The 15,599-nt window shown below is 38.7% G+C and overlaps 1 protein-coding gene across 2 annotated transcripts in view; it reads left to right on the top strand.

Annotated features, from left to right (window-relative positions):
* The window catches only part of ZDHHC14 (zinc finger DHHC-type palmitoyltransferase 14), a 165,567-nt gene that overhangs the window by 135,119 nt on the left and 14,849 nt on the right, over window positions 1–15,599 (top strand). For both annotated transcript variants that reach the window (XM_050949998.1, XM_050949997.1), the window contains exons 5-8: window positions 961–1,009; window positions 8,973–9,075; window positions 13,045–13,154; window positions 14,527–14,629. In XM_050949998.1, the coding sequence (XP_050805955.1) occupies window positions 961–1,009; window positions 8,973–9,075; window positions 13,045–13,154; window positions 14,527–14,629 (365 nt within the window). The remainder of the gene's footprint in view (window positions 1–960; window positions 1,010–8,972; window positions 9,076–13,044; window positions 13,155–14,526; window positions 14,630–15,599) is intronic.

Here is a 15,599-nt window from a genome sequence, read left to right as displayed (position 1 = left end):
AAAATGTAAGGCAAGTCATTTTTTCCTTTTTTTAATAGCGACCACTCTAAGCCACTAGTCTGGCCCATGGAAATGGCGTCTCTTAAAAAAGATCGTCATCATCAAGATTTTTTTCCCCCCGTTAGATCCTCTTTCGCTAAGGAGGGAGAATTTTCTTCAAAGGGAAATATTTAAGATGTATTAAATGAATAATGGTTAAATGATACAGTAGAATGCAAAGTTGTTTATAATGTGTGTAGCATTAAGGGCCAGTCTCTTCAGCCCTTTGATATCAGTTCAGTGCATAGGGACTGGAAAGTGGGCAAATCTCCCCAATGTGGGGACTCCCCAGTGAGCGTGGAGCTGGCATAGCTATCTCCTACACCACCTTTCCTCTCTGGTGTAAGGAGTGTGCCCGGAACATGCTGTTCTCTGGCACTTCCCAGCTAGTGGATGTTGCCCTGGTGGCCATAGCCAGCCAGCATAAATTGGAGCAGCTCTCAAGATGTCCTAATGTAGACAGGGGGCAGGAGGTGGTGTAGAACTGGCCCAAGGAACAGAGAACTGTATTTGGCTTATTTGCGCATACTTGCCTGGCTGCACCCAGAGTAAGCTAGGGACTGCTGAAAATCTGGGTCATAGCAGCGTGTATATCTTACAGGATTTCCAAGTCCAAAAGTAGCTAACAGTCTCTTTTCCGTATTAGGGTGGAAAAGAACAGAGGGATAATTAGAAATCTTATTAATGCAAAACGGTGCAGACATCAATCTGGTATGACTGAGAAATACCCTGCAGATGTTAGATCTGATTATAACTGCCACTTTTTTGTAGAATAACTTCAGCTGTAATACTTTCAAAATATAATTATGCAACTGATCTTCAGGCTCTTATTGTTTTTTATCTGTGGATGTGATTTATGATAAAAGCAGCCTATACTGAAAATTCTTACTCATTCGTAAAATTTGGTTTTTGTTTCCACAGGATCACAGCAAGCAGGATTCCTAAATGCCCTTAAGGACAGTCCAGCAAGATATCCTTTCATTAAAATGTGCTGTAGATTTTGTTACATTAATATTAAGGAAGAAATTATATACTTAATGTATCCGGGTTTTGTTTTTTTTGCAGTTGTTGGATGCATGGAATTGAGACTTCCTCAAGAAAGGTTTCACCATTTGGTCTAGTATTTCTGCATCGTTTCTCATTTAGTGTTGCATGTAGGGAAGAAAAGAGCTCTTTTTTTCATTATTATTTGCATCTTTTGGGCAGTCTATTATTCTAGGTAAATTTATATATACTGTCCATTTAACAGACACACATTTCAAGAGATAATTATACGCATTTGCTGAGCAATACATCCGCTTTCGTGAGAGGAAAATATTTATTTGGAATTTGTTGACTTTTGGTGGGATAGAAAAAGTCCATTATAAAATAGAAAATCAAAATATTAAGTGGCACCAAACAGTCCAATATTTCCAAAGTATACTTATGCTGATAACTTTATCAGTCATTTAAGACAGATTTTACTGTGTCCGAGGTAACATTAATTCAAGTAACAAGTTGTTTGTTAGATTCCATCAACTGCACCCCCACCCCCCACTACCTTTATACATGTAGCTCAAGGCATGTCTACACAGCCCTTCGGTTCGAACTAAGGAGGTGCAAATAGAATGTGTACTGAAGTGCTGTGCTGTAATTCCCCTGTGTGGACACTATGTACACAGCACTTTTATGTGGACTGCTGTTCCCACTCCTTTTGTCTGAACTGCAAGGTCGTGTAGACATGCCCTCAATGTCACTGTGCTATTGTAATATGTTCCAGCGGCTTCTTGCCTTTTTCACAAGTTCTCACCTGTGAGTGGAATAGGACTCCAGTATGAAACTGGAGAAAAGCCTGGTGAGAGTCTTTGGGTTAAGTTTAGAAGCGGGAGCAACAAGTGTGATGTGGTGGATGAGGCTTTCTTTGGACAATTAACTGAAGTTACCAGAACACAGGCCCTGGTTCTAGTGGGGGACGTCAATCACCCTGACATCTGCTGGGAGAACAATACAGCAGTGCATAGACAATCCAGGAAGTTTTTGGAGAGTGTTGGGGACAACTTCCTGGTGCAACTACTGGAGGAACAAACCAGGGGCCATTCTCTTCTCCACCTGCTGCTTACCAACAGGGAAGAATTGGTAGGGGAAGTAGAAGTGGGTGACAACTTGGGCAGCAGTGACCATGAGATGATTGAGTTCAGGATCCTCACAAAAGGAAGAAAGGAGAGTAGCAAAATACAGCAGAAAAGCAGACTTTGACTCCCTTAGGGAACTGATGGGCAGGATCCCCCTAGTATTAGCTTCCCACAGGATCCTGCCCATCAGTTCCCTAAGGGAGTCAAAGTCTGCTTTTCTGCTGTATTTTGCTACTCTCCTTTCTTCCTGGAGTCCAGGAAAGCTGGCTGTATTTTAAAGAAGCCTTATTGAGGGCAGAGAAACAAACCATCCCGGGGTGCAGAAAGAATAGCAAATATGGCAAGCGACCAGTTTGGCTTAACTGTGAAATCTTCGGTGAGCTTAAACCCAAAAAGGAAGCTTACAAGAAGTGGAAACTTGGACAGATGACTAGGGAGGAGTATAAAAATAGTACTTGATCATGCAGGGGTTTGATCGGGAAGGCCAAAACACAACTGGAGTTGCAGCTAGCAAAGGTTGTGAAGGATAAAAAGAAGGGTTTCTACAGGTATGTTAGCAACAAGAAAAAGGTCAGGGGAAATGTGGGACCCTTAATGAATGGGCGAGGCAACCTAGTGACAAATGATGTGGAAAAAAATGAAGTACTTAGTGCTTTTTTTGCCTCGGTCTTCACAGACAAGGTCAGCTCCCACACTGCTGTCCTGGGCAACACAGTGTGGGGAGGAGGTAAGCAGCCCTCAGTGGTGAAAGAACAGGTTAAGGACTATTTAGAAAAGCTGGACATGCACAAGTCCATGGGGCCAGATGCAATGCATCTGAGGATACTGAGGGAATTGGCTGATGTGATTGCAGAGCCATTGGCCATTATCTTTGAAAACTCATGGTGATTGGGGGAGGTCCCAGATGATTGGAAAAAGGCAAATATAGTGCCCATTTTTAAAAAGGAGAAGAAGGAGAACCTGGGAAGGAGAAGCCTCACCTCAGTCCCTGGATAAATCATGGAGCAGGTCCTCAAGAAAACCATTCTGAAGCACTAGAAGGAGAGAAAGGGCAAGTCATGCCTGATCAACTTGATTGTCTTTTATGATAAGATAATTGGCTCATGCTCCAATACGTCTGTTAGTCTATAAGGTGCTACAGGACTCTTTGCTGCTTTTACAGATCCAAACTAACAGGGCTACCCCTCTGACATTAAATTAAAGTATCCCCACCATTGTTAATTTATAAGGGGGGGGGGGCTGATGCTCAGAGGCTTGCTGTGTGAAAGGGGTCATCGATACAAAAAGTTTGAAAACCACTGAGCTAACAGACAGAAAAGGCTGGAGAGCTGCCATAACTTCTACTTGACTTCCTGCTTAAATTTCTGTGGGCCTATAGCGCTTCCAACTGCCTACTATTATGTGTGGATGGCTGATATATATGTGAAAATATTTGCATCACTCACAAAGCCAGTGCAAAAATCATTCTTTACACTGGCTCTGCAAAAGCAGAGCCTTTTTGCTGTTTTGCCTTAGAACGCTTGCTCTTGTGCACAAACCTAGATTTTTGTCCAGAAATACACAAAAATGGCAGTTTTGCGTATTAAAAACAAAAAACCAACCACACCACACACACACCACCTGGGATGGATTTATGGAAAAACTTCAGTTTTATTAATTGACAGAATCTTACAGTTTTTGGTAAAGAAATATGTAAAAGGCAGAAATGACAAGATTTCACCCCGGAGTGTTGTCACCTGTATATTTCTAAAATGTCAAGCTTGCTAAATTCTGCAGACCTAACTTTTATCATGTTCATTGACTTGTGTGTTCATGATGCAAGGCCACAGTTTTTAGGAAACACAAACAAGCAATCAATCCTAAATAGCACAACAATAACTTCCACATAAAAGAATTACAAATTACTTCTAACAGTGGATTAGTCTTTCATTTCTCTCAAAATGGGAAAAGCTTTCAATTGTTCTTAAATCAAAAGGTAATTGATCCAACACTTGTGGATCCTTGTACAGGAACAATAGGCTTTTCATAATTTGCATTCAAAGTCATGCCAGTTTGAGAGGCTCAATAGAGCATTTTGTAGAAGCAGCTCTTTTAGAATGTGACATGTTGGACAGCTTGATAAGTTGGTTGCAATTCCGAACAATACAAAATAAAATTGAATCAACAGTACTGGGAATTTTGTTTTGGGGCAAGACAGTTTGTGAAGAGAGAGCCTTGCTTTTCAACGGATACTTCACTAACAGTGCTATGTGACAAACCGAGTTGTACAGGTCTCTAGCTGTAGTAGACAATATGACTGTACACAATAGCTGAGTCTAGCTACTCTATATTCAACAAGTATGTGTAAATCAATTAATTTTTTAATAACTAGTAAGTTTCCATTTTATTTGCTCATCTGGATGAACAGGGAGTTAAATAAATAGCTCCCGACGTATTAAACTGAGGATACATCTTTTATACTGTACCTTTGTTTTCCTTGCAATTCCTACATCTTCATCTAAGCACCTCTTATTTAAGTGAATTAGCTTTATTCCTTTTACTATAAATGTAAAGGGACTAATTCCAAAACACTAATCTTGAATCAAAAAACCTTATTATGGAAGCTCACACTCAGTGAGTCCTCAAGTACAAGGCTCAGCAGTTCACTCCTGCACTTAGAGTATGTCCACACTACCCACCGGATCAGTCTATTGGGGATCGATTTATCACATGTTGATAAATTGATCCCTGAACGTGCTCCCCGTCAACTCCAGAACTCCACCAGGGCGAGAGGCGGAAGCGGAGTCAACAGGGGAGCCTTGGCCGTTGATCCTGCACCGTGAGGACTGGAGGTAAGTCGATTTAAGATGTTGACTTCAGCTATGCCCCCCTAGAGTAGACCAGGCCTTATTAGAAAGTGTAAAGTGAGGAGCTAACTGAATGTGTCCAAAACAGTGGGTGGGTTCCCTCCCTCAGGAGTCCTGGCAGGTGCAGATAGTGTAGCCTGTCAGAATGACCTAATGCTTCCCTTCCTCACTCAGGTGCTGTGAGCATAAATTCATCTATGTATTTAAGTTTCTCAAACTGCATGGTGATGACCTTAGAAAATCTTATACAAGAATACCCACAATATGAGATCCTGTAAAGCAGTTTGCTTAATTAAGCATCACTAACAGTGCCCTATTAATAAGGGAATGTTCTGTAAATGGTCCCACACCAATAGGTTGCTCTGGGGGATGCAGTGCTCCAAAACTTTCCATATACTTGATAAATCACCAGGTATAAAATAGTCTCAGAAGGGAGTGCTTATCAGCATTTAGCCGCTGACCCTATAGACTCTAGCACCTGGTGGCTTCTTGAAAAGTGCTTGCATACATGGTTAAAAGGAAAGGATTATTCACTAGGGCTGGAAGAAAGAAAGGGTCGAAAATATCTTAGGTACAAAAACGAGGAGGAGTCCGGTGGCACCTTAAAGACTAACAGATTTATTTAGGCATAAGCTTTCATGAGTAAAAAACTGCACTTCTTCAGATGCATGAAGTGAAAATTACAGATACAGGCATAAATATATTGGCACATGAAGAGAAGGGAGTTACCTTACAAGTGGAGAACCAGTGTTGACAAGGCCAGTTCAGTCAGGGTGGATGTAGTCCACGCCCAATAATTGATGAGGAGGTGTCAATACCAAGAGAGGAAAAATTGCTTTTGTAGTGAGCTAGCCACTCCCAGTCCTCCCTATTCAAGCCCAAATTAATGGTGTTAAATTTGCAAATTAATTGTAGCTCTGCAGTTGCTCTTTGAAGTTTGTTTTTGAAGTTTTTTTGGTGAAACATGGCTACTTTTAAATCTGTTATTGAATGTCCAGGGAGATTGAAGCATTCTCCTACTGGCTTTTGTATGTTACCATTCCTGATGTCTGATTTGTGTCCATTTATTCTTTTAGGTAGAGACTATCCAGTTTGGCCAATGTACATGGCAGAGGGGCACTGTTGGCACATAACGGCGTATATCACATTAGTAGATATGCAGATGAATGAGCCCCCAATGGTGTGGCTGATGTGGTTGGGTCCTCTGATGGTGTCGCTAGAGTAGATATGGGGACAGAGGAGGCAACAGGGTTTGTTACCGGATTGGTTCCTGGATTAGTGTTCTGTGGTGTGTAGTTGCTGGCGAGTATTTGCTTCAGACTTGGGGGCTGTCTAAGCGAGGACTGGCATGCCTCCCTGAGAGTGAGGGATCGTTTTCCAGGATAGATTGTGTTTCTGTGGATACAGACTAACATGGCTTCCCCTTTGCTATCTTAGGTACAATGGCTTAGTCCTTAGTAGAAATAAAAGATAAAACAGTTTTTCTTAGCTCTGTCCCAAGGGAGCAGTCAACTATAAGGATAGGAGGGTAACTGGTGTTCCTCAGACGTGATATCTGGGTAGTCTTTTCTAGTCCAGCCCTGTCTTGGAGGACTATTTAAATATTGATGACAGTGTTCAGTTATGTCGTTGGCAGTTTCACTTAAGAGCTCTACCATACTGTCCTGCAGCAGTCAATTTTAGGGGGTGGGGGGTGCCTTCTGCCTCCTGTTTGCAGGATCTTCTGCTTGTATCCTGCTGCTGCCAAACTCCTGCCAGGCTCTCTATTCACAGGCTGTCTGCTGCTGTGTCTATGGCTTGGTCCCCAGTGCAAGCACCTTTCCTGCTCATCTGTGACCTTTCAAATCACTCCTGAGGGAGAGGAAGAAAAGTAGCAAACCTGCTGCTCAGACATTCATCATGGTTCTTCTATCCATCCTGTTTCTGCAAGATATAGTTCTAAAGAGCTGCATATAAATGTTTTATACCCTAAGCAAAACTAATGAATTGTTGGCTCATTTCCATTTCTGCTTGGCTTTGAAAGTTTGTGCCATTTAAACTAAGTTGTGTTAGAACAAAGTTGTTGCCAGTGGCTATCAGGCATTATAATGACTTTGCAAATTCAGCAATATTTTAAGAGGTTTTTATGCAATTGTATAATATATAGTTCCTATGTTTATTGGATCACAGCAGTGTTATGGTCCTTGACTGTTAAATAATGCCTGAAATATGTTTGTTGTAATTTTTAAATAAGAGACCAGGGCATTCCTGGTATTGCTTTCTCTGGCTTCTTTATTTTCATAGTGCTAAGGAGTCATGCATATTTCTCTTTCTCTTATGTAAACAGGTATTGATGAGGATATGAGTAGTGCATTTTGTGGCCTACAATGTCCCTGCTTGTGAATATTTTGAGAAACAGTTGTTTTGGAAAATGACTTGTATAGATTAATTGTCGTCATGTTCTTTTCCAGTTGCCATGTTCCTTATTAATTTATTGTATATTTTTGTAGAAGACAACACTTTTTCTCTTCTTTGGTGTATATATAGACTATCAACCATAAATATATTAATACAGAGTGAGACGAGTTCCAATGTCCTAGCTATTGTACATAAACTGAAATAAATAGCAATTGAAAGGATAGACGTGGTCTTTTGGTTGTAGTGGCTTGCTGTCTTACTGAGATAAACAAGGCTGAAGAGCAAAACATGATACCTTGTCATTGAGATTGTATTTTAGTCAGAGTTAAAGGCATGTTGTAAGTTGTACTGCACAGCACCTAATGTTGACCAATTTAATAGTAACATAGATGTTGATCCTGGAAAGGGCTAGTTACTGATTTTTGAGAGGTTGTAGTTAAGGTAAAAAGACCTCTGCAGAAGGAAGAGAAGAAAGGTAGATTGGAAAGAAAAAAAGGAAAAATTAATAAGATCATAGCTTAAAAGTAATATTGAGGTACAGTTGACTGAATGGTGAAATATCTTGCTTATGTTCATTCTGTAGTAATGAATAAAAGGTTTTTAGTGGTTTTCAGTGCATTGTTTCCAGTAGGAAAAATCACAAAGGTAAAAGTTGTAAACAGGCCTTGCAAATTCCTCAGTCACATGCCTACAGCAGATGTGTGTTTGTTTATAACAGAGCAGTGAATGTAATCATGATGGTAATGGGGAACAAGTGGCATTTTTACCATACCTGGGCTAATACGATGTCATTATGATTTTGTAGGACATGTATAATTGGTGTCTGCTTCAGTTACAGAGGACAGATAGCATGGTCTACTACAGTGATACTCAGACCTCAGTGGTTCAGGAGCCAAATTAGCAATCCACATTACCCAAAAAAGCTACAGTGGTGTGAATTCATTGTTTCATTTACTATAATACTATATATTCATATTGAAACAGTATGATGGGGAATATTTAGTTTATATATATTATTCTCACAAGAAAGTGACTGACTAAATATTATTTATCAACTACAATTGGTTAATAACATGGTAAAAGCATCCTGATTGGTTAATAATTAAATCACAGTGTTTTAATATCATGTGCTGCAAAGAGCCGCAGGAGATGTATTAAAGAGCTGCTTGCAAGCCTCAGTCTGAATCTCACTGGTCTAATAGATTTCACGTGAGACTGAAAGCCAGAAACTCATGAACTGTTATTTATTTGAATTATTGTAGCTCCTAGAAGCCCTAATCATGGGCCACCACTGCTTGTGCTAGACGCTATGTAAACACAGTTCTAATCTTATCTTTGTCACTGACTCATCCTGTGGCCTTGAGTAAGTCATGGAATGAAATTCTCTGTCTATCTATAAGTGAAACTATGTACTACCATTTACTTACATACTTTCCAAATACGGGTGTTTTGAGGATTACTCAGCAAATGTTTGTGCAGAATTCAAAGTGAAGTACTCTAAAGACATAAATCACTATGTGAGTGCTATTATTAATTATTAGATTTCATACAAATTTGTACTTCCTTGACTTTTAATCACTGTGCTGGAAGCTGTCGTGTGTTTTTTTTCCGTTTGGTCTATTGTTGGTCTCTCAGGTTTTCATACATATTTGATCAGCTCCAATCAAACAACAAATGAAGATGTAAGTTCTTGACTTCATAGTGTAATTGCATACCTGTTTTCATTTAGTAAATATTAAAGGATTGTTAACTTCCATTGTCCGTATTTTCAGTTTCTTTCCTGTAGATTCTGCCGAATATCCCCCCTTCCCCGCAAAAAAACCCTATCCGCATATTTGTGTGCGTATCTTGGTGAGGAAGGAGGTGATAGCGCACCATGACCTGGTAACACTTGATGCAGTGACCAATGTTTTAGATATCAGAGGGTAGCCGTGTTAGTCTGGATCTGTAAAAGCAGCAAAGAATCCTGTGGCACCTTATAGACTAACAGACGTTTTGGAGCATGAGCTTTCGTGGGTGAATACCCACTTCCTCAGATGCATCTGAGGAAGTGGGTATTCACCCACGAAAGCTCATGCTCCAAAACGTCTGTTAGTCTATAAGGTGCCACAGGATTCTTTGCTGCTTTTACAATGTTTTAGAGATTCATTAGGTGTTTAGTACATTCTACCCCAGTTCTAAAGACTTCATCATTCTTTCTCATAGTCTGAAGCTTAGCTTCATAATAACTATATATGATGTGAAACATCCACCTTAAACTTGCAGGAAAAATGCAAGTTACAAAAGTAGTTTTAATCCTTTTTGACATTAGATGAGAAAATATTGATTGGGTTATAACTAGGACTGTCAATTGCAGTCGACTCACACAATTAACTAAAAAAAATTAATTGCGATTAAAAAATTAAGTATTATTAATTGCACATAATAACAATAGAATATTATGCAGAATGTTCACTTTATATTATTTATTACAAATATATGCACTGTAAAAATGATAAAAGAAATAATATTTTTCAATTTACCTCATACAAGTACTGAATTGCAATTTCTTTATCGTGAAATTGTAACTTACAAATGCAGAATTTTTTTTGGTTACATAACTGCACTCAAAAACAAAACAGTGTAAAACTTTAGAGCCTACAAGTCCACTCAGTCCTACTTCTTATTCTGCCAATCACTAAGACAAACAAGTTTATTTACATTGATGGGAGATACTGCTGCCTGCTTCTAATCTACAATGTCTCTTGAAAGTGAGAACAGGTGTTCGCATGGCACTTTTGTAGCTGGCATTGCAAGGTATTTACGTGCCATATATGGGAAACATTCATATGCCCATTCATGTTTCGGCCACCATTCCAGAGGGCATGCTTCTATGATGATGATGCTCATTAAAAAAATAATGTGTCAATTAAATTTGTGACTGTACTCCTTGGGGGGGAGAATTGTATGTCTCCTGTTCTGTTTTACCTGCATATATTTCATGTTGTAGCAGTCTCGGATGATGACCCAGCACATGTTCGTTTTCAGAACATCTACACAGCAGATTTTACAAAACGCAAAGAAGGTACCTATGTGAGATTTCTAAAAATAGCTACACCACGTGACCCAAGGTTAAAGAATCTGAAGTGCCGCCCAGAATTTGAGAGGGACAAGGTGTGGAGCATGCTTTTAGAAGTCTTAAAGAGCAACACTCTGATGTAGAAACTACAGAACCCAAACCACCAAGAAAGAAAATCAACCTTCTGCTGGTTGCGTCTGACTCAGATGATGAAAATGAACATGCGGCAGTCCGCACTGCTTTGGATCGTTATCAAGGGGAACCCGTCATCAGCATGGAAGCATGTCCTCTGGAAAGATGGTTGAAACGTGAAGGGACAGAGGAGTCTGTAGCGCATCTGGCACGTAAATATCTTGCAACACCAGCTACAACAGTGCCATGCGAACACCTGTTCTCACTTTCAGGTGACATTGTAAACAAGAAGCAGGCAGTATTATCTCCTGCAAATTGTAACCAACCTTGTTTGTCTGAGTGATTTGGCTAACCAAGAAGTAGGTCTGAGTGGACTAGTGGGCTCTAAAGTTTTACATTGTTTTATTTTTGAATGCAGTTTTTTTTTGTACATAATTCTACATTTGTAAGTTCAACTTTCATGATTAGGAGTTTGCACTACAATACTTGTATGAGATGAACTGAAAAATACATTTTTTTTGTTTTTTACAGTGCAAATATTGGTAATAAAAAATAAATATAAAGTGAGCACTGTACACTTCATATTCTGTGTTGTAATTGAAATTAATATATTTGAAAATGTAGTAAACATCCAAAAATATTTAAAATAAATAGTATTCTATTGTTGTTTAACAGCGCACTTAATTGCAATTAATTTTTTTAATTGCTTGAGAGCCCTGGTTATAACCAAGGTTCAATAAGACCCATTAGACCAGTTTCTGGGAACATAAAATGACAGCCACAGAAGAAGAAACAAACAAACGAAACCAACAAAATGCAAGTGGAAGCCAGTTCTTCAAAAAGTCTCTGTATTTTATACACTTCAGTTCAGTGGGGAAGTATCCAGCTGTCTACAGCCTCCCTTTTCCATTGTTTTCCACAAGAATCCTACATAATCTGAAAATCAAAAAACTCAGACTTGAACAAAGCTTCAGAAAATATCAACCAGTCTGGTTTTGAAAACAAGTTCCGTCATGTGTCTTGTCTGTCTTTGACTTTCTACCTTTTAAACTAAATTTTGTTTGAGGGCTCTGGCAAGTGAGGGCTGGTTCTTTCAACAGAGAATAAATCATTTAGTTCAGAGGTCAGCCTTATCCGCTTTTACAGTCTCCATTCTACATGGAGGATGGGTCCGTTGGTTCCAGTGTCACAGCAGTTCATTTAACTAACTGTGGAGACAGATATTTCATCTTGCCTAACCAGATTATTAAGAATTATTGAGAGTAAAGGAAGACTAAAGCTAACTAACAGATGGTATAAGAGAGCATTTTTTAGTTTTTCCAATTAATCCAAATATATTGACATAAGCTTCTTGAAGAAATTACTCCAAATTTACTTTTTATTTTTATCTAATTTATTGTAGCTTTTTTCATTATTGTGTGATAACCCCAAACCTAGCATTTTTGTGTATCAAATATATTTTGGTTATTGCATAAGGGTTAAATTTATAATTGTGTATTTTACAAAATACAAAGAATAAAGATGCAGAGCATTCTTCAGTAATAAATATCTTGGCAAGGAGCCAGAGACTGAAGAATATGCACCATATTTGTTAAAAAGACAGGTGAGATGAAATAGCAGTCCTCATCTGTTTCTGAATTAGGGTCAACCTTGGCTGTATAGACAGAGCTAATTGTCTTCTGTGTTGTTAAATAAAACACTTTCCAGATAACAGGGAATTATGACAGTGCAGCATGCCTGTTCTTTATTTTTCAAGGCAGAATAGCAAGGACTCTTCCTCAGTCTTACTAAGGAACTTACTAACTCACCTCCTTCCTGTGAAAAGCCTGAATTATTCAGTCTGTGTTCAGGGAACTCCATAGACAACAGAGGACATGGAATTTATTCTCCCATCCATGTGTGGGCTACAGGTTTGCTTAGTAGCCATTACTCCAATCTGCATATTCTGAAATTGAAATAGTGGATGTAGCATATTTGTGGTTGTCATGGAGATTCCCCCAAAGCTCTTTCAGGACTGTGGGGTTAGTACAGACATGCTTTAAAACATTATTTTCCTCTTTTTTCTTCCACAAATCATAAATGATGATTATCCTATCTGTTGTTACTGTGAAAGCAGCAAAGAGTCCTGTGGCACCTTATAGACGATTATCCTATCTGTTGTTACTGTGAAAGCAGCAGAGAGTCCTGTGGCACCTTATAGACTAACAGACATTTTGGAGCATGAGCTTTCGTGAGTGAATACCCACTTCGTCAGATGCATGACGAAGTGGGTATTCACCCACAAAAGCTCATGCTCCAAAATGTCTGTTAGTCTATAAGGTGCCACAGAACTCTTTGCTGCTTTTACAGATCCAGACTAACACGGCTACCCCTCTGATAGTTGTTACTGTGATTACCCCTAATTTGCCCCAGCAATTGTATGTGACATAGTATGTGATATTTTATGTTCATGTCTCTTCAGATTAAAGGATCTTGGTCAAATAAAAGAGGTAAAGAGAATTACAATCCATACAGTTATGGCAACATCTTTACTAATTGTTGTGCAGCTTTGTGCGGACCCATCTCTCCAAGGTAAGAGTTACTAAAAGTAATGTTTTTATATAGGATGAGACCACAGACTTACTGATCTAAGTTTTTGACTTTTGTTATCTTACTTCAATTTGCTCAGCTAAAACAGGGCTTCATTGTACTATTTAGTGAAACTGATCTTTTTAGATGACGGATACAAGTAAGTTGCTAACTCTGTTTTATGGCTGAATCAGCAATTAGATCTAGTAAAACAGTTAAAGTTCATACTTTAAAGTTCAGGTTCATACACCTGAAACATAAATAAACTTGTTTGGTGGTTCTTTGATCTTTCATTGCAGCATTTACAGCTATTGGAAGTGAGGAACTCCAAGCAGTTAATTGTTTTCAGAAAACAGAATAATGTAATTACTCTTTTGCTTGTACATTGTATTCCTTTTACTTTGCTCCCACACCATCCACACAGCGGAGTTGCAGCACAGCACTTTGGTGCGTGCTGCTGTTCACACTCCTGTAGTCCAAACTGTGGGGCAGTGTAGACAAGCTATAAGTCTAGTTCATTTAGAAGTGTATATGAGTCTTGTACATAGATATTAGCTGCCAAAACCAACGTGCAGCCTATAATACACAGTGTGATCACACTACTTTCAGAATTCCAGCAAACAGCTTCGTTCAAGTTCTTCACCAGACTGTTCATTTTGTGTTTCACTCTCACTGTTCCCTCTGTTTTTATCTTTGTGTGTTAAAATTCTACACAAACGTATCTGAATTTAGGCCTTGTCTACACTAGACTTCTTCTGTTTTTAAAATTTCCTCTTTACTCCTCTGGGTTCAACACTGTCTGTGATTGCTATAGTGGAGCTTCTGGTGTGAGCAGAGATGCATAAGATTAGTAAAACTACTGGTAAATATTCTACACTAGTGCTCCCCTCTGTTTCTTTCATGATAATTACTTGTTAAGTAAATTATAATAGATACATCATTTTGGGTTTCAGCCTTTGGCAACAAATTCAGAAGCTGAATTGCAAGAGAAGATAATGTAGACACTTCAGAAGAGGCACAGATGCAGAGTGCACTATGGGGTCTTTCAATCTGTCTCTCCCTCAAGGGTTCCAATTCTTTTTTATTTGCTAGTCAGCATCCAAATTTTACACCTGAGGCAGAAACCCAGAAATGTGCCTCTTCTTATAATCACTTTCCATGTAGGAAAGTAGCTGCAGGTAAATAATTTTCTTTTGCTGTTGATGAGTTGAGGTGAAGTCACATTTCTCAGATCTGAATTATATTTGAAGGTAGTGGTGATGCATTAAGATTTGATGATGTAATATTGAAACCTATTTTTACTGGGGGGTGGAGAATTATTAATCAGAACAATGTTTCTAACAATCTTGTGTTTTTTTTTATTATTATACTGTAGTCTAATTGACAGAAGAGGATTTATACAGCCAGATACACCACAGCCAGCAGCACCATCAAATGGCATTACAATGTATGGGGCAACACAGTCTCAGAGCAACATGGTAGGAACCATCCCATAGTGTTGTTCATCAAGATCCCTGTGAATGTTTCCCTTCTCCGCTTTCATATGAACTAATCAAGTAATAAACTAACTGGATACAGCTGCCACTCTGATAGGTGGAATTATTCATTGTTAACTATACTGAAATAGCTTATGCAGTAAGAAATCAAGGTTTTTGTCTATATCTATACAATAATGATAGTTTTTCCTCATGGACAATAGAAAAATAAGTGGTTTTTTCCATACACTTTGAAATCTATTGGCTACTGAATATACAGTGTCACTTTGACATATCCTGTTGATACCTGCCTTGTTTTGAATTGGACTATTCAATTGTCATGGATGTACCTCGATTCATCAGTTCTGCAGAACAGAGTATCATTTGGTATCGTATTCTTCACACATACTCTTTCTTCCTTTGCCTGGGCAGTGCAGATTTGTCTAGACTGGAACATATTTATACAGGACAGGTTAACAAGAGGAGATATTTAAGATGGGAAGTGCATTTTGAGAAAAAGGAGGGGGACTTTGAACTTCTAATGAACAACAGGCAACCTTAATACCATATTCAAAACTTCAATAAATCTTCCAAAAATGTGCCAATGGTTCTTGTTGTTCCCCTTGATGGCAAAGGACCTCACATTAGAAAAGCATGACTTCCAGTGCCAAGAAGAGAATAAGTAGCAAAGATGCCCACTTCTGACCTTTTGTTCTTCCAGTATGTAGATTGTAAGGCTATGTTAAAGATTCATTAAATGTATGGACTCTATGCACTTTTTCTTTCCTCAAAAGGAGGGAAGGAAATAAATTCTCACCACAGCCTTATAGCATAATTCCAGTCTTGGTTTTTGACTGAAGAAAGAATACACTTCTCATGACTTTGTGAGCTTTACTATTACTTAAACTTTTATAAAGATTCTGCTATACGATTTTAGAATTGTTTGCATTTACTGCTGCAAGGATTTAGTGGA

This window comes from Gopherus flavomarginatus, chromosome 4 (genome assembly GCF_025201925.1).
Source record: "Gopherus flavomarginatus isolate rGopFla2 chromosome 4, rGopFla2.mat.asm, whole genome shotgun sequence".
NCBI classification, from domain to species: Eukaryota; Metazoa; Chordata; order Testudines; family Testudinidae; genus Gopherus; species Gopherus flavomarginatus.
This window is presented reverse-complemented; position numbering and strand designations above follow the sequence as displayed.